General features: G+C 40.4%; 1 protein-coding gene and 1 long non-coding RNA gene across 20 annotated transcripts in view; one reads left to right on the top strand and one right to left on the bottom strand.

The window, feature by feature from the left end:
• LRRC7 (leucine rich repeat containing 7) overlaps positions 1 to 19786 on the bottom strand; it is a 208311-nt gene that overhangs the window by 117690 nt on the left and 70835 nt on the right. For 17 of the 18 annotated variants that reach the window (XR_013840333.1, XR_013840334.1, XR_013840335.1 and 14 more), the window contains 4 exons: positions 17108 to 17225; positions 10250 to 10328; positions 5560 to 5649; positions 2082 to 2138 (listed from right to left, as the gene is read on the bottom strand). Coding sequence is in view for 15 of the 18 variants with exons in the window: in XM_079982232.1 (XP_079838358.1) it covers positions 2082 to 2138; positions 5560 to 5649; positions 10250 to 10328; positions 17108 to 17225 (344 nt within the window). In the remaining 3 variants the exon portion in view is untranslated. Of the gene's footprint in view, positions 1 to 2081; positions 2139 to 5559; positions 5650 to 7235; positions 7382 to 10249; positions 10329 to 17107; positions 17226 to 19786 lie in introns of those variants that run through there. The other variant, XM_079982227.1, reaches the window with a different exon arrangement.
• The window catches only part of LOC307219230, a 63555-nt gene continuing 49997 nt past the window's right edge, over positions 6229 to 19786 (top strand). The window contains exons 1-2 of one of the 2 annotated variants that reach the window (XR_013840337.1): positions 6229 to 6619; positions 12307 to 12479. This is a non-coding gene — a long non-coding RNA (uncharacterized lncRNA). Of the gene's footprint in view, positions 6620 to 12306; positions 12494 to 19786 lie in introns of both variants that reach the window. The other variant, XR_013840338.1, reaches the window with a different exon arrangement.

The following is a 19786-nucleotide window of genomic DNA, read 5'->3' as shown; positions in this document are numbered from 1 at the left end:
AGCATCTTTCACAAGTCAGAGTAGATAATAACAGGAAAAATGGATCAAATGTCATGGTAATCCACCGTTTATGATTTACTAGGAATGTTTCTATGGCTCCTGTGATTTACTCCACTGCTAGTGTGGAGAATTAACTATGATCCTTGATTTAGTGTTACATCTGAACTGAGAATCATGGTTTGTTCCACTCATAACAAACCACATTTAGTAACCCAAGAACAAACCTTCTTGGTTTGTTTGGTGTGAAACAAATCAGAAGTCCTCATTCAGACTAATTGCTAAGCCGGGATAATGGTTTGTTGCTCCTGCTCTCAATACAGGAGGTGCAAAATGGGAGCCATATGCATGTTTAAAGTAAACCATTTACCATTAACAATGGTTTACTCTGATGTATGAACACTCCCATTTTGGGACATTTGTTCATTTGCTTGGTGAGTGGGAAAAAATTGGATCAGTGAGGGTTTTTAACTGTTTTGGCCTACAGATTCAAGGAAGATGCACAGCGGTCCTATTATAGCCATTCAAAGAACATATGGTGAGGGGAGCTAAAGTGGCCAGAGAGTGCAGGGCTGTGCATACCACCACCCAATATCCCTTCCTGACCTGATTAGTTCCACCATCAACCTTCTTGCATTGAGCAGGAAGGACTGAAGGCAGATTCTAATCTGAATATGCTTACAATCAGAAGCATAACCTGGGTTTCCTAATGCTGTAACATTATAAAGGTAAAGGGACCCCTGACCATTAGGTCCAGTCGTGGCCAACTCTGGGGTTGCAGTGCTCATCTTGCTTTATTGGCCAAGGGAGCCGGTGTACAGGTTATGGGTAATGTGGCCAGCATGACTAAGCCGCTTCTGGCGAACCAGAGCAGCGCACGGAAAAGCCGTTTACCTTCCCGCTGGAGCGGTACCTATTTATCTACTTGCACTTTGACGTGCTTTCAAACTCCTAGGTTGGCAGGAGCAGGGACCGAGCAACGGGAGCTCACCTCATCGTGGGGATTCGAACCGCCGACCTTCTGATTGGCAAGTCCTAGGCTCAGTGGTTTAACCCACAGTGCCACCCGCGTCCCTCTCCTGTAACATTATAGGCATGTGGAAAAGATCACATTTCAAACCTTCTACCCAATATGCAAAGGCCCAAGGCTGCAGTTGGAAAGGATAGGGACACTGGAGGCAGGGATTGCATGTGTTTCAACATAGCCTTCCCATGTGTTTATGCACAAACTGATATGTCTGAACCAGCCTTGAGCTCAGAAAAAGTACTTCCAGAGAGATTAAAACTCCCTTTATTCACATACAAAGCCTCTCTTAGCATTACCTCTCATAATGGTGCTCAGTCTAGGTAATTGCTTGATAGTTATTAAAATGACTCTGCTGCATAATTTTAAAAAATGTTGTTTTTTAAAAAAGGGTTCAAACACAAATGTAATCTATGTTATATGCTCTCTGACTCTCTGATATATCCTGGGCTTTGAAATATATATATTATGCAAATATAATCAGAGCTGCCAAGTATTACAAACAAGTTGAATACTTGTCATAAATGCAAAAAAAAAAAAAAAAAAAAAAAGCTTTTTCATCATAACCAGATTTAGTAACAAGAGTTTGAAGTTGGTTTACAAACACTTATTAAGCTTGCTGGTTTAATCACGATCCTGCCTGTGCATGATAGGAAGTTCATCCTAAGTAGATGGGCAGAGTTACCAAGATTGGGAAGTAAGATTGGTTTTCATCAGCCAGTTGAGGGCAGCTGGTACATACAAACAAAACTATTATCTAGAACACTAGAAAAACATATATGTGTAACGGATGTGTTTACCAATGGTTAGGTCTTAACCATAATTTATCAAATTTTGATTAAAGTTTGTTAGAATGTGTATGCTTTTTAATTCTTATCTACCTTTTACTCATTTTTGCTTACATTTATAGCCATTAATATATCCCCCAGTGGTACAATGTTCCAAAATAGAAACAGCAGTGGGAATCACACAACAAAACCGCACAATTCATAACAGAAGGACGGGGGGGGGGGGGGAATTCTTTGAATATTTGAGGTAACTAAAATATATAAGCACTTACTTTGGTAGAGTTTTCAAGTGATTCTCTCGTAATTCCAATATTCGTAATTTAACAAGTCTAAAAGTATCAAAATTTAAAAGAGTATAAATTCAAATTAGGAAGTCATTAAACATATACAAGAATTGCTAATAAGCTATTTGTTTTAGCATAAATTATGCTAGCCATATATTTGCATAAAATTGATCCAGTTCACCTGGCCAGCCTCTAATGAGAATCATAGCCATATATCTGTAGCTGAAAAGCAGCAGCTTGAAATTATTTTTTGCAGATTATTTAATTAACACAAATATGCTGACTCTTCAAATTCAGTAGATATTTGCGGTTCTAGAATTTTATCTAACTTCATGACAGTGATTGCCGGCTGTGTTCTTCTGGAAGATCCTGACAAACCACAGAGAACCAATTAACAGGCATAAATGCAGAATGTTGAAATAAATGTTGCTATAAATGACAGTTTATAAGGTTTATTCATTTCATACCAAACAGAATAAAAAAGAACATCTTACACATGATTCAAGTCATCATATATTTTAGAGAATTGTAGAAAATCAATCAATGAATTTTGTTTCTGTCAGCTAAAATAATGAAATCTACAAGAAAGGATTCCAACTAAACATCAGGAAGAACTTTCTGACAGGAAGAGCTGTTAGGCTGTAGAACAGACTCCAATGAGAGGTGGTACTCTCTCCTTCCTTAGAGCTTTTTAAGCAGAGCTTGGACGGCCATTTGTCACGTATGATCTAGTTGAGATTCCTGAATTGTAGAGGGTTGGACTAGCTGACCCTCATTGTCTCTTCCAACTCTATAATTCTATAATTCTATTAAAAGAGAAAATTAAGATAAGAAGAGGCCTCCTATGGGACACAAGAAAAGAGAAACTATTCTAATGCTCTCTCAAGGATCCCAGCAAAACATATTCCCACAATGTTTGTAATTTTTGATAAGGATAAATACACTTGTCATCCTCCAGAGAGCAAACAATGTAATTTCATATGAAATATACAAATGCTTCCTGTGTGAATCACACACAGTTGATTCTCACATAACCACTGACAGCCTAAGGCTCTCACTATGTATCTAAAGCAAACTAAACTGATCTGCTTAAAGAAGCTAAACTACAATTTGGAAAGCTATTAAAACTATGTAATGCATTATTATCTGGAAGAGCTAGAAGAGCTTTCGTTTGCTCATATTATTTTAACATTCATATAACTTGAACAATTCAAGCAAATTCCCACCATGTTATTATTTCCCCCATGACAAACAAGCCAATACAATTTAGAAGTCTCTATGGCTTTATGGGTTAACGCCTCCCCTGAAATAGAACAGGAAACAACAAAATAATAATGTGGCAATGTCAAAATCCCACTCCACATTAGTTTAACTTTTATTATTGGAAGATCCAGATGGTATGCTAAAAGAATGCTACTACATTAGTTTAGGTAACTAAGGTGTCTAAAAGCTAGAAACACACCATCAAATAATTCCACTGGTAGATAAAAAATGTAGAAACTACATTGAGAAAGCAAATTATATTAGATGCTATGAGTCAGAGCTTATCCATACATTAAAGCAAAACAGAAGTGTGAGCAACTTTCAAATTGTCGTTTGTTACTTTTGCTGTAATATTTAAGCGGAACCTGAGTATCTCACCTGAAATGAGTTAAAGTAGAAAATCTTCAATCAAAGGGCTTGTTCCCATTGTGTCAAACCATGGTTTGCAGTTACATGCAAAAGCAATTGCTAACAAATGTTAACAGTTTAAAAGCAATAGGCGGCAAGTTGCCTACTTGTTCTCAAATATATTTATTTTACAAGTCAGAAAACACTGTTGTTTCTTCTTAACCCTGGGGGGGGGGGGAGGGAATGCCCCATCACATTTCAGCAGACCTCAGTGTCCAAAAGCACATTGAAATACATTTACTGGCAGATTTCATTCCATCTTTATGTTGACTGTTGTAGCAGCAGGAGCAGTCAGTGGGTCAGGGTGGTGCTGTGGTGATGGCCTCCCAATAATGGCATCACTGTAACGTACTGGGTGAAGGGGTGGTGCCAAAGTCAGGTTAGCATGGGCACATTGGCGGAAACACCTGACTGGCTCTACTGGTGTGTGTCCCTAACCTTGCCCCCCTCACTGCACAGTTAAGTAGCGGTATTCCCCCACTCCTGGTGTTGTTGATTAAAGACTGGGCCTCAGCAGTCTACTGAATAGCCTGTTGGTGTGGGGGTTTAAGCTCTGATGTCATTCAGCTCAGAATTATCCCTCTTCCATCTCTATCAATCTCTCATTACAATAGTGGTAGGATCTCTTTCTCCAAGTCAGGTTACCCTAAGAAACACCAATTAAGTCTTCAGTCATATAGGGTATACAACGGGATTTACTTCTGAGTAGACATGATTGCACTTCTAATTCAGAAAGAAAGGGTTATCATAGCTATCAAAAAGTAAAAACTAGAATGACAGTTTGTAAACTTTCAAAGAATCATAGAACTGTAGAGCTGGAAGGGACCCCAAGGGTCATCTAGTCCAATCCCCTATAATGTAGGAATCTCAGCTAAATCATCCATGACAGGTGACCATCCAATCTCTGTTTAAAAACCTCCAGAGACACTGGAGAGACCTGTCAGGAGTAAGCATGGACCAATGGTACCAAATAGTATGGGAAACAGCCCTACTAGAAAAATTAACTAACAAACTGAAACTGACACGGGGACAAACAGAAGAAGACACCTTCACCCCGGTATGGCTCCCCTTTATCACATACACAGCCCAACAGGACAATGACAATAATCCACCAACAGCATACAAATCAATATGGCTAACTTGATCCAAAACACCCACCCACCTCACTCACACACGAAAACAAAGATCACCACAGCCAATCACAAACAATCAATCACATCCTAGGCCAACCCCAACCTCTCTCACCACCAAAGGAACACAAGTGAACAACACAAGCACGCTGACACCAAACTACATACATTAAGCATAATAGAAACCCCTCTACCCCACCCCACCCCACCCCCATCCATCTCCCCTCCTTCCACCCTCCTTTCTTCTTCTTTTTTTTTCTTTTCTTTTTTCTTCTCCCCCTAATGCCTCAACAAATGAAATGGATTTGTAAAAATGTTACACGGGGAAAAAAAAAATACGAGGCATTACACTTACACTGTAAAACAAGAAAACCCTTAATAAAATATATTTAAAAAAAAACACCTCCAGAAAGTTCTCCCTAATGTTTAGTCAGACTCTCTTCTTGTATCTTGAATCCTTTGGTTCATGTCCTACCCTCTTGTAGCAGGAGAAAACAAGCTTGCTTGATCTTCCATGCAACAGTCCTTCAGATATTTGATGATGGATACCATATTTCCTCTTAGTCTCCTCCTCCTCCTTGGCTAAAAACACCCAACTCCCTCAATCAAAAAATAAAAATCCACATGCTTTTTCATAAAAGGGAAGTGTCACAATTTGTGCTTACCTTCCAAAATTAGCTGGAAGAAATTCCAGAAAGGCATCATTTAGGTAGAGCTGGGTCAGGTTTAAAAGCTGCGTAAAGCCATCTGGGAGCCTAAAAAACAAGTTAAAGCTTTAGCTTTCATACTGTTGTTACTATGGGAACAATATAAGTAAGTCCCTGCAGATACATACCCTAACTCACACCTTCATTGCTATACAGTGAATAGATAAAATATACTGTATTGAGCTGCTTCTTAGATCTAACATTTTGCCATCTATTGCAGCAAATGATACACTATCTTGCTCTTTTACGTTGATATTTATGCACCTAACTATTTAATATTACATCATCCCATTAATTTGTCTGTGTAAGCTTTCTGGTAGTGGATTTAATTTTGAAATTACAAGCAAATTATATCAATGACACTTTTTACAACCTCTGGAATTAAACATTATTTTTACTGTTACCAAGAGAACATACCATTTTATGCAGGATGAGTACTATGCTCTATCTATGAAATGTGCTGCCATCCCCACCCCACCCCCGCCCATAAATGACCATAATTATTCTTATTTGGGTCTGTGTTACATCTTCTTTGAATTTGTGTAATTGAATGACGGAGCACTTCTTGCCTGTGAGAGGTGGCAAGGTCTCCCCAGAGTCTTGTGATAGGGCTCTCATGGCCAGAACAGCTCGGGTCCCCTGGCAATGCTGACAGTAGTCTGAGGAGAAGGCCAATGATATCTGCCCTAGGGAGATGCATGGATCATGCAAAGTGAGCCAGGTCAACACCAAGACAATGAGAAAACCCAACAGGGTTGCCAGATGAAATTTCAAGTTCTTCTGGTGGCCCAGCAATTAATTCCAAAAAGAAGTGAAGTGACTGCATGGGTGACAACACCTGACACCAGCACCGCCCCCCTTGGGACAACGGTCTCCATAGTGAGCAGCTTGTTGAGCTTCCACAACCATATCTTGTGCTGCTTGACAAAGTCTCAGTCCATAAAGTCGCTGGCTGCTCTGAGTTGATCACGACTCAAGTGGGTACCCCTTTCCCTCAACAGGAGATGCAGAACATCGGGTAAGATAGCTGGTTTGGGCAGCAGTGGCATCTTGGGGACTCCATGGGAGGTCCACATTTCTTCTTTGGTCCCAGCTCCTGGACTTGTTCAAGAGCTAGGATTGGGAGTTTTCCGGTGCCAATGTCTTGACAACCACTTTGGCGGGACATGCCGTGAAATAATGACCCATCTTTCCACAGTGGTCTTTGCTCTTTATTATCCTCTGTCAGCACGGGCTGTGCCTCTACAATCTGCATGAGCTCCTCCGCTGATGCTGAAGGAGTTTCCATGCTGGATGGGAAGTACGTGCAGGACCAGTACTCTAGGCCTGAGGGAAACTCTCCCCCTTCAGTTAAGAACTTTAACTCACAACTCCATTTCTGTCAGTTCTCAAGGTGTAGTTCACATCGGCACATAAGGCAAGTTCCAAGTTAGCTGTGTCACCTGTGGCTGTCAGGCCACTGAGGAGTGAAAGAGGGGTGGGACACTTCTCTATTATCCCACCTGGGCGTTTCCCATGGTCTAACTCTCCAACCCCAGAACACTGGGTTCTTCCAGAGATCAGATACCTTTTGAGGCTCAGAGGGGGCAGCTTATAACCTTCTGTGACTCACTCCAGGATCATACAACTCCTGCTCTCTGAGCTCCTCCCATTGTTCCTCCAGACTTAACCCCCACTCCGTGATACCTTCACAGGGCTCCTGACACCTACCCTGGAAAGAACAAGTTAGTACTCCTTCCCATACAGTGGTTGATCCAGTTGTCATGTCATTTATTGTTACCTATGCTCCTCCCCTGGCAACCCCAGGCATCCTGTGACAAGACCCATGAAAGAGGAATACAAAGCAGATTAAGATTCTTTTGCAAATCAGATGAGTTCGGGGACAGTTTAGTCCTGGGAAAGTGGATGGTGTTTTAAACTGCTTTATAGTGGTGCCTCGCAAGACGAAATTAATCCGTTCCGTGAGGCTCTTCGTATAGCGGTTTTTTCGTCTTGCGAAGCAAGCCCATTGACAGCTTAGCGGATTAGCGCTATTAGTGGTTTAGCGGCTTTTAGTGGATCAGCTGATAAGCGGCTTAGGGCTTAGGAAAAGGGGGGGAGGGGAAAAAACCCCTCAGGAACTCACAAGACATTTTCGTCTTGCGAAGCAAGCCCATAGGGAAATTCGTTTTGCGAAGCGCCTCCAAAACGGAAAACCCTTTCGTCTAGCGGGTTTTCCGTCTTGCGAGGCGTTCGTCTTGCGGGGCACCACTGTATTTTGCTCCAAAGAAAATATAGTGGGTTTCTGTAACTTTTGCATGGCATATCTTCCCCACCTCCAAAAAAGTTCATTTTTTCTGTTTTAGTAAACTTTAGAACCTGCTTCATAAACATGGTGTACTCCAGCGGTCAGCAAACCTTTTCAGCAGGGGGCTGATCCACTGTCCCTCAGACCTTGTGGGGGGCTGGACTATATTTTTTGGGGGGAATGAACGAATTCCTATGCCCCACAAATAACCCAGAGATGCATTTTAAATAAAAGCACACATTCTACTCATGTAAAAACACAGTGATTCCCGTACTGTCCGTGGGCCAGATTTAGAAGGCGATTGGGCCAGATCTGGCCCCCAGGCCTTAGTTTGCCATGGTGTACTCTCTCTTAATTATAACACCCTTGCACTTAGAAGCTTTAATAGATTGCTATCCTAAGAGATCCCAGGAAATTTTGGAAGCTAATTAATTTATCCCTTGTCTGGCGACAGCTGTTATTTAAAGTGGGAGACTGGACTGAACAGAGGGGTACACTCTGTATTATCAGGGAACACCCTGCCCTCAGACGGAAAGGGACCCATGGTGGCCATCACAATCAGCAATGTGAATTGATCTATGAAAAAAATGCAGCCAATGCAGCTCTTTCAGCACTGGCTTACTATGATCCACATGGACAACACTGGCTGGCAAATATGCTACCATATGGATCAATTCAAGTTTTGAAGGGCACAATTCTATGGTTCCTACCAAGGCATTCCAAGGGCTGTAAGATTTTGCAGGTCACCCTCTCTGTGTGGAAAGAGAGATCTGCTAGTGGAGCAGGCCAACCCATGAAGGCCTCCTTTTTACAGTTCTCACTCCTCCAACACTGGTGCTCTAATAGCAGAGAGGGGAAAAGGAAGGTCTCTCAACATGCCAGCTTTGGAGCTGGCATACTGATTTCCATTCCCACTGAAATCAAGTTCAAGGATGAGACTGCTTATCTGATCCATTACAATCCGGACTCAGAGTCCATTTCAGAACCAAACTTTAGCCCTTTTCACCCTAATGGGTTCCCTTATTGTGTGAGATACAGGGAAATGCAACCCTGTTAATTCTGCTCAGTACCTCAGCGGCTTTTGATATTGTTGACTATGATATCCTCGAGTGAGATGGGTATTGGAGGCACCATATTATTATGGCTCAATTCTTACTTTCAGGACTGTGTTCCAAGAGCAGCACTGGATGAGTACTCCTTGGTCCCCTGGCACTTGTGCTACAGGGTTCCGCAAGGTATTATTCTCCCCCCAGTACTATTTAACATCTATATGAAGCCACTGGGAATGGTCATTAGGAGTTTTGGAGTAAGGTGTCACTATGCTGATGACACACAGCTCTATTTCTGCATGACATCTGAAATCAGGAGAGGATGCAAAAACTCTGAATGTAGTGGTTGCCCCCATGGGGACTAATAAACTGTGCTTGAATCCTGGGAAGGTTGAGCCTTTTTTGGTGGGTGGCTCCTGTGCCTGGGAAATAGGGAAGAGATTCAGCAGGCATCTTCTGTTTTAATCTTTAAACATTTGCTGATAACTTTTCTCTGTTTCCAAGCTCATGCAGGCAATTAAGAAAATATCTCTCTGTAGGAGTTGATTTCTGATTTTTAATTTTTATATGGTTTTTATTATACATATATATGTTTGATTTGTATATGAGTAGCAGCATGAAAATACTTTTAAAAATAAAAGTAAATAAATATAATCCTCCTTAAACCACTACAAGCTCCAGGGATTGCTATGCCTCTTTCGGTTCACACCCATGTGGATTCCTAAGGCAGAGTTTACCTTTCTCAAATTTTTGAGCAAGATAAATCAATGGTCTGACTTATCCATGTTCCTAAAACGTGCTGGAAAATGGTTTTTATAAACTGGGAGCTTACTGTGTACCTCATATTGGGTTCTGCATGGCATCAGCCTTCATACCCTCTTCAATAACCCTAAAAACTTACAATATTGAAATTTTGTTTGTGTATGTTTTTATAGAAATAAATCCTAATTGAAAATAAAAATACAATATAGAAAACTAAATCAGTACAACTCTTAAAATGTGTCCACCTTTTTTCCTAGCAGTCACTGCAGAATTTGCTGTAAGGCTATTTTACACTTCACTCAATTTCTTGTTGTTGTTTAGTCGTTTAGTCGTGTCCGACTCTTTGTGACCCCATGGACCAGAGCACACCAGGCACTCCTGTCTTCCACTGCCTCCCGCAGTTTGGACAAAAATTTCTTGCATAGCTTCATTATAACCAAATGACAATTCCATCCATTTGTTATACCTTCACTTTACATTACATACATTAATATGCAAACCACTGAACATATATAAGAGGAAACATTTAACTTCATTGACAGATACTCACTTAGAAATAGGATTGACACTGGCTTCAATTATTGTTAAACACTTACAGCACTTTATATTTTCTGGGAAATCTTGGATCCCTAAAAAGAGAACAAAGATGTATGTTATCAGGGAAGGAATACAACAAATGACTGGTCTTTAAAGTACCTAAACTCTCATTTTAGTCCTAAGCAGATCACAATTCCACACATTGTAGTAATTATATCTGAGCTTTTAAAAAATTATGGGTATGGCTAGGATTGAAAGAACTCTATTAGCATGTGGAAGAACTTCTGTACAGGGATCATATCTAACCATTTTCCCCTCTAAATGCAATCCTTTATACTTCATTGAAAGTCTGTTTGAAATAAAGTATTGTGCCTTGCAAAAGTAACCACTAAGCTATAATGCCTTTAAGCATGAACAAATAATGTTCCTGTTTTGTTTTAAACATGCCTCATCCTTGCTTCTTCTGGGTGAGGGCTGAGTGGTCACAGGTTCCCCTTCACCTATACTGTATATAACATCTTGCTGCTGGTAAACAAATACACTACCACAAACAGTCAGTACCAAAATCTCTGCTGTGGGAATACAGGGATGTGCTATTAGCCAATAACACACCCTAAACAGCATCCATTTTACCCAGCAGTTAATAAATTGCTTTAATCTAGAATTTAGCTAGATTATTTAATAATATAATAATGTAGAAACTTTCTAAAGTCTAATAATCCAAAAAACTTCAGTCAAACGGCTCTTGACTGGGCAGTGGCATAGCGTGGGTTGTCAGCACCCGGGGCAAGGCAAGTAATTTGCGCCCCCTAACCCGTGGATTTGCGCCCCCTAACCCTAACCCCCAGATGTTGCGCCTGGTGTGGCCGGCCCCCCCTGCACCCCCCACGCTACGCCACTGTGACTGGGTGGTTGCAAGACTGTGGCCTTCTTGGCCATGAGAAGCTGAATGAGGACTGAAAAAGCAATATATGATTGAAAAATGAAGAAGAGAGCTAATTGAAAGCACACTGCAATGTTACAGGATCAGCTGGTGTTAATACATAACTACCTACAACTGCAAATTATGTGCCAATAACAGAAAGATCCCTGCTGTTCTTAAGACGTTAGTAAAGGAAGCAGAGTGCTCTGGCGGGAGCTACTGCCTTTGCTTGTACTTGTATTAATATTGTCTTTCTTCTTAGCCCATGACTCATCACAGGAACTTACTTATGTTAATTTTTTTATTACGCATGTCAAGGTTATAGCCTGTGGATGTTTATTCTGAAAATGAAATAGAGTAAATCATCTGAGAGGTGGATAAAATGCAAAGGAAGTCACCAAGCAATGACACAGAAAAACAAAGTATCAAAGCTGAATTTATCACCCAAGGACTAGGAGACTGTCCTTATTCAAGGACTCCTTGTCTTTGAAAAGGAACAAACTTTTCTAGCAATGTTTTTTTTTTTTAAAATCTCCTAGCAAACACCTTTAGGTACATAGGACAGCTTGAATATATAGCACCACCTTGTCCCCACCTTCTCTTCAGGTAAAGCAACCATATTACTCTTGCTGCAGGTGTATTTTGCACATTATCAGGCAGGAAGACAAACATGGCACAGGTGTTGCAGGTCACTGCAGTAGCTCTCTCACAGTCCATGTCTCTTGGTCCTACATACATTGTGAGTCAGCACTCCAGGCTTTCCCCTCAGACTCCTCTGCTAAATGCCCCTGTTTACAAGTCTTTGTCATGAGAGCTTCACATGCTGGATTTCTTCCTGTAGCGTTCATATTAAAAGTGCAGCACAGAGGTGTAATTATGGGCAGATACAAACAAGTCAAAGCTGACAAATTGGCTTCATGTTGGCAATTATCAGAAATATGGCTGAAGGTTGTCCGGGCATAACCAGATGGCGCTCTTGCCTCCGCTCCTATGGCTTGTGTTCAAAACAGCTGCTGCGCTAAAATGGCGGCGCCCATGAGGCGGCAGCAATCCATCACAGCACCAACATCTACCTTGGAATAAAATGTTTGTTTTTTTCGTTTTGCTGCTGCTGCCCTGATGCTGAGCAAGCTCTTTCCCTGTTATAGATGTTGGTCCCAATCCAGCGGGGATCTTTTCATGATTCCTTGAAGTGATCCTGAGTGCAGGAGGGAGTGGCTGGCTCGGAAGTAAGTTCTATAATGGGCAACACCAAGAGGCAAGAGGAGAAAGCTGACAGCCAATATCAACCCCTGGACTGAATGGACATAAGAAGGCAGAGGTGGGCTGAGTAAGGTTAGTGGGGCACTGCCCACTTGTCCTCATGGACTAACCTTCACTATTGTCTTTTATAAAATACGTTTCAGCCATCAACCAATAGCAGACCCAAATTCAGCTGCTATAAAAAATCTGTAGAAGAAGGTGGAGGTTGTCTAAATATGAGTAGATGTGCAAGCCCTGGAGGCAGAGGTGAGACACCAGTGCAACCACTACCTTTGTGGAGACTCCTGGAGATGAGGCCAATCTGAATGGGAGGGCTCTGAATTGGTAATGGTGTGGGCCAATGGAGAATAGAAGACATTCCTGGTACTTTGGATGAAAAAGAACATGCAGGTTTCCATCCTGTAAGTCTATGGATGTCATGAAGTCGTTGAGATGAAGGGGTTGCTTGAAGGAGGCTAAGAATTCTGGTCAGAATTTTTTGTAGATCACCCAGCAGTAAAGATATTTCAGACTGAGAATTGCCCTCCAGACTTTGTGGTCTTTTGTGGGAACTACAAACATGATCAAGTAAATGCCTAATGAGTGTTCTTTGGCAGTACGGTTCTATTGCTGCCATGTTGATGAGATGTTGTGTGAACAGGTGTGTGAATCTGAGCTTATTTCTATGGTTTAGCATGTCATAACTGTAAAACTGAAATAACTGAAATATGACATGAGCTTCTCCATCATGAACCTTGCTTGACCCTGGTACCAGCCTGATCTCAAGTGTCCTGAAAATATATCACACCCTGTAAAGACCGTACATGTAAATCTAGCTACCATTAAAATCTACTTAACATTCTGAATGGATGTTTTCAAGCTAATGGTGGTACAGGAAGCAGACAAAGAGATAGACAGGTTCAGTTAATCACTTACTATGATTACAGTTTTTCTTTCACCTTTTGTTAAAGCAAAACACAGAGGGGGAAGCAAATAGGATAGCCAATTTTAGTCATTTTCTCACTAGGAAATTAAGAGTTCTTCCAAACTCTTGATTTGAAAGATGGACAAAGTGAGAGTGGGCAAGCACATATTCATAAATTGGTGTACCTTGTAACTCTAGCAAAATATCTCAAAACTTTCATTGTCATGTGTATGAATACATGTGAGTGCTTCAACATGCATGTGGGTTCATGATACTTGTGTAACAGCTAGACACAGTCTCTCACAATCTAGCAACTGGAGGGTGAAGCAGAGAGGGGTGATGGGATGAACCAAGGTTGAGGGCGACTGCTGAATTCTATGCAGTAACCACAGCAGATGGTATTCAGGATCCATTTATCCGCTGTTGTAAGAATCAAAAAAGTATTAGTGCGTGTAGGTGATTACCCCCCACACACACACACTTGGTTATGGATTGCATCATTGGCAGTTTCTGGGGTTCTTGGGGGGGGAGCACTGGTTCAAGGAAAGATGCTGTGGAGAGGTTGACTTTGAAAGCAGCACCTGCTTCCCACTGTTGAAGCCATAACGCTTTGCGTGCTACAACACTTCCTGCCATGGAGCATGCTGAAAACTGTGGTGAATTCATGGTGGCTTCCACCATGAATGCTGCCCTGCTAGATATCTTCAGTAAGGTGTTGCGGATGCATGCAGGATCCTGTTATGGAGTAGTGAGAAGATCCTTCACCCATTACTTGGGATGGTTTAGCAAACATAGATGCTGCAGAAGATGCATGGATAGATAGTGCTATTGCATCATGAATAGGCCTAAGGGCAAAATCCAGTCACCTGTCAGAGGTATCATTTAACTAAGCATCTCCATCCTTTGGTAACAAGTTCTGATTTGTCCATTGATAGGGTCTTTAAGAGGTCCATGAAATCTGTATCCAGTGTGTAATGCTTATTGGCAAAGCTGTGCTGACTTCCTGAATTGCATGGGAGCATTCCACTCCAATTTAGTGACTTTTTTGATAACCACTGGAGTGGGGACAAGTTGGCTGAGGGTCTACAGTGGCAGGAAGGGTCTGCACAGTGTCTGTTTTCTGCTGATTTTGAAAACAAGCCTAGAGTGGCTAGGGCACAGCGTAACAGTGCATGTAATGAGCATCTTGAAGCATCTTGTCTGGTTGAGGTTCTTTAATTACGGACCCTTTACTCCATTCATCATCAACTGGTTCTGTCAAGGTGAACGGATATAAAACCGTGGGCTGGGAGGTTTGGGCATGCATGGAGTCATCTCTGTATTGACGGATGAAAAAAAGAATTAAGCAAACATGGAGCAAAAAAAAAATTAAAAGGGGCCAGTCTATTTCCTGTAAAAGCTACTGGTGCCATTGTCCACTAGAGGTGCAAGTAAGCCCAATGCAGTGATGATACACTGGCAAGTGAAATAAGCTGAGAAAGTTTACATTAAACTGGCTCTAAAATAAAGCAAGCATTGATCGTTGCAGAAGAGAGACGATTTTACAAAAATAAAAATAGCTGCAGCCCTAAAGGTGGACTGAACATAACATAATGTTCATTGTAATGATACATCCTGTGCATTATGTAACACTTCTATTCTGACACCATTAGACGAGCAGAGTTCCCAAATAGGTAGCAGCAAAAATTAAAGAGAATCAATTATGTGCTTTGGTGTCAGAATATATCCCTTTGAGGTTTTGTTCTGCTCATGAAACTCCCCTGGGCACTTAGAAATTGCTTAGCTTTAGTCAAGTCCTATTTTGAAGACTATATTAAGCTAAAGTCTACACAGCACACAGTTCTTCCTTCCTCTTGGACACCAATTGTGCCTGATGGCCATTGCAGAACTAGTCAGATTCTGCAGCAAAGCACTGAGCATGGAAGGACCTAGAAGTTCCTCACATGTTTCCTATATTACACATATTGTGAGGTGGAAAAAAAGTACAGTCATGATCTAAAGTAAGCACATGAAGCATTATGGTAGCTATGTCTTATAATTCTAGAAAAGATATAGAATTCTGTAATTAACAGTTTGTAGGGTACGAAACATTGTTTCCTGGCATCTTAAATACTGGATATCAGTACCAGCAAGGATATATAGGCAATGACATTTAATAAACTGGCTAATGCTTACAGATGTTCTGATCTCTCTCCCTCCCCACAAAAAAACACTTTAACAAGACTAGAGGAAATATTCCCTCTCCTTCTGGTTGGTATAAAGGTCAGAGTGCTTGTTTCTCTGGTGGGAGTGGGTGGCACTGTGGTCTAAACCACTGAGCCTCTTGGGCTTGCTGATCAGAAGATTGGCGGTTCGTATCTGCACGACGGGGTGAGTTCCTGTTGCTCTGTCCTAGCTGCTGCCAACCTTGCAGTTTGAAAGCATGCCAGTGCAAGTAGACAAATAGGTACGGCTGCAGCAGGAAGGTAAACGGCATTTCCATGTGCTCTGGCTTCTGTCTCAGTGTTCTGTTGCACCAGAAGCAGTTTAGTCCTGCTGGCCACATGACCCAGAAAGCTGTTGTGGACAAAAGCCGGCTCCCTCGGTGTGAAAGCGAAATGAGCATTGCAATTCCACAGTCGCCTTTGACTGGACTTGACTGTCCAGGGGTCCTTTACCTTTTTTTTAAAAAAAAAAACCTTTCACACATAATGCAAAACACATGAACATGGATGTTTCAAGAACAAGTTCATGGCTTCTGTGTTACTCCCCTAATTTTCCTGCTGCTGGGTGCTATGAACTAAGTCATAGCTTTACTTTGTGTGTTATCCTAAGTGTCTTGTCCAGACAAATTCAAGAACAAACCTTGGTTACCACTCATTATTTGTCTCACTGTAATGCAAAATGTTTGTCGGACAGCATTGAGGAGAATTATTTAAGCTAACCAAAGTTTCCAACTCAGGCACAAACTCTAGCTGGTTTAAACCAAGAGGCATATACCATACTCCAATCACCACTGATTTTAATGCTGTATTTTTATACTGCTGTAACCCGGACCTAATGGTGAAAGGTGCATAAGAAATTCTAATAATAATATTAGGAATAAACTATTCTTCAGGGCAACTGAGAATTCTTTTAATGCTGTCAAAAACAATACATGAGAAAAAGGGTCTGAAAAGAAATTAATATTTTTAGCGTTCTTTCCATCTCAAACTCTGATTTAACAAATTATAAAAATGTGGCATTTCCCCATGTACTGATTTTACTTTATAATTAGAAATAGACATAGATGTTCATTATCAATCCATCCCACTATTGATACACACACTGCCCTCCATGTACATGGTCCTGATTCATATGACTCAGCAAGCTTCAGTTAATCTAAAATGGTGACTCCCACATGATGCAACTGCCCAATTTGGCCCCAATGCTATAAACTTTTAAGTGGATTATAGAAACTCATTCATATCAGGTAGCCTTCTTCTAAACAAGGCCTTGGTTGTTATTTTAAGATGAACAGCTTTTCATTATCTGAATTTTTTTTTTACATTGCTGCTTTACTTGTTATTACTGCTCCATTATTATTATTTTAAATGGTTGTTAGCGCTGCTGCTATTTTAAGTCTTTTATTATTATGTTTGTATGCTCCAAAAGTTGCCTTGAGTGGGCTGGGGACAAAAGGTGACTGATAAATTACTTTATAAATAAGCATGGTAAAGGTAGCTCTTACTTCAAACTTTCCATTGGTTTAAGTTTGTGATTCTATGATAAATGAAAAGGAATGGGCAGACATTTTTCCTTACCATTTTTACTGATGTCAAGTTCTTTGAGATTCACTAAACTGGCAATGCTGGTTGGCAGGCTTGAAAGGTCATTGTCTGGGATACTCAGTTTACGCAGAGCTTGACAGTTGAATAATTGCTGCAAAAATGAGAGAAAATTGGTTATGATCCTTGCTTTAAATTTTGATCTAGTGTTAACATTTAGAGGCAATAAAATAAAGCACATTTGCTCATGGCCAGTAAGGCCCAGTGTACATGAAGTTGATCTCTAAAGAGCTGCAGAACATGCTCCCTTTACATGTCCCTCCCGAGAGTGAATCCTTCAGCTCCCAGAGAAACTCAGTGACAGAACACCTGTTTTGTACACAGAAGTCCCATGTTCAATCCCTAAAATATCCAGGTCTGGCTGGGCTTGCTGTATGAAACCTTGGAGAAGTGCTGCAAAGTAGTGTAGAACTAAGCTATAGGCAGTTCAGTATAAGGATATGGGAGATCCAGACTTCTTAATGGGAGTGATTAGAAACAACAAGCCTACCAGTTACAGAAAAACTGGCACACAAATGACTGGAGGAGTGAATGATATTAGAGACCTAAGAGTAAGATATTGTGTTGGTATACTATGAAATTTAGGTGACAATAAATCTGTTCTCCTTGTAAGATTTTGAAACCATCTCATCACTTTTTCTGATATGTTTATAAAACTAAAAAGGGAGCAGAACTATAATTCAATGTGACCATAGTCCACAATGTTAAAACACAAACAATGTGTAATTAATGATAGTGCTAAAATGCTGGTGAACAAACTATGGACTAACAAAACTCACTTTTTAAAAGCATTTAGTGTGGATTAGCATAGCTACCTCATATTTTATGATGGACCCTATAATCTATTAGCAAAGGACAAAATAAAAATATTGCTCCAGAAAGTCTGAGAGCTACTATACAGAGACCATTAATTTGGGCTGGTGAATGCAGTAGCTTAATGCAAGCCAATTTACGCGAAGAAAAGAGTTCCTTTTGGAATAATTCTGTCATCTGCTTTTCACTTTGAAAGAAATGGCAAGTAATGGCAACAATAAGGCAGAGTGAGAAATGCACTCACAAAGGAATCAAATTACTTTGAAGAGCCTTTTAAGATATACATTTTCTCAGGAAATCTTATTTAACTCTAAGAAATTATGATGGCATTGAACATTAAGACTCTAATGGGCATAACCAACATGCAATATGTACTTATTTCTTTTACACAGGAATTCATATGCTGCTAACTGCTGAGCTTTAGGTCGCCCATCTATTCTGTAGTTTTTCAGAATCCTAGCTGCACCAAAAAAAAAAGTTCCCAAAGGGCTCATAGACTATAGAACAGGCTTCCTTTTTTTAAAAAAAAAATATATTTATTACTTTTAAACACTACAAAGAAAAAGAAAGAGAAGAGAAGGAAAAAAAGAAAACAATACAATACAATATATAAACAATACACAACACAACACTAACACAATAAACTAAACAAAACCAAACAAAAACAATTTAAAACACACATCTTACCATACCAATATCTTAACTTTCATTCCCTTGTTTCAACGACCTCCTCACACCTCCCTTTTTGTATTCCACTTCTATTAATTGTTTCAGCAAATCCTTTCCATCTTCCTCTATTTCTGTCATATTCTGTCTTAACATATTTTAACCTTATTTTCCCTTTAATACTCTAATAATCTATTTATACTTAATTCCTTATAACATTTCTACTAAAGCCGTATAACTTCATTCCAACATTTTTCTAACACTCATTAATTTTACATTATTTCTATAAATAGTCTTTAAACTTTTTCCAATCTTCTTCCACCGTCTCTTCTCCCTGGTCTCGGATTCTGCCAGTCCTTTTCGCCAATTCCATATAGTCCATCAACCTGGTGATCTTCTGTCCGATGCTCTTAACTCTTTTCCAAGTCCCTTCTGCGAGTCTTCTTTGTACTTATACAAGAACTTTGCTTTGTCTTCTACTGATCTTATTTTTATTTTCCTTCCTTTGAGGCTGAAGAGTAGATCTCGGGGAAACTCCCACCTAAAGATGATTTTATTCCTTCTCGACAGGGCAACCAAATCTCCGTAGTTAAACCTAAGATCCAAAAGTTATTTCAGGACGTCTTTAAAAATTTCCTCTCTTGACTGTTGTTCTTCTAAGTTCTTCTGGTAGAGTCTGAAAGCCCTCACAATTTTAGTCTCTTCTTGGCCCAAGTCCAGGTCCCAAAAATCAGCAAATTCCTGTGTGAGAAAGTCCATCAAACCTTCCCTCTCCAGTTCAGGCAGGGCTCTGATCCTCAAAGTCTGTTTTCCTTTAGATTCAATCATAACAGGCATCAACTTATGATTATCAAGTTGCATGTGTGAGGCTGGGACTCTTTCTCTCTCCAATTGTGTTACTTTAGGTTCAACGGCAACAGCTTTCTCCCTAGCCTTCTCCGCAATTTGCCATGTCAAAGTAGATTCCTGTGTCAATTTCTGGATAGTTTCTGTATTGGTGTTCACCTTTTGTCCCAAACTATTTATACTTTCTATAGTTAAATCCACCTTCTTGTGAAGCTGCTCCAATGAATCATTTATCTTACATAATACAGCCACTAAGGCCTCTTCTGTCGACATTCTTAACCGATTCAAGGTCATTCCCAAAGTCTCACAGCTTTATCCTGCAGCTGGAAG

This window comes from Podarcis cretensis, assembly GCF_951804945.1.
Source record: "Podarcis cretensis genome assembly, chromosome: 6".
Taxonomy (NCBI): Eukaryota; Metazoa; Chordata; class Lepidosauria; order Squamata; family Lacertidae; genus Podarcis; species Podarcis cretensis.
This window is presented reverse-complemented; position numbering and strand designations above follow the sequence as displayed.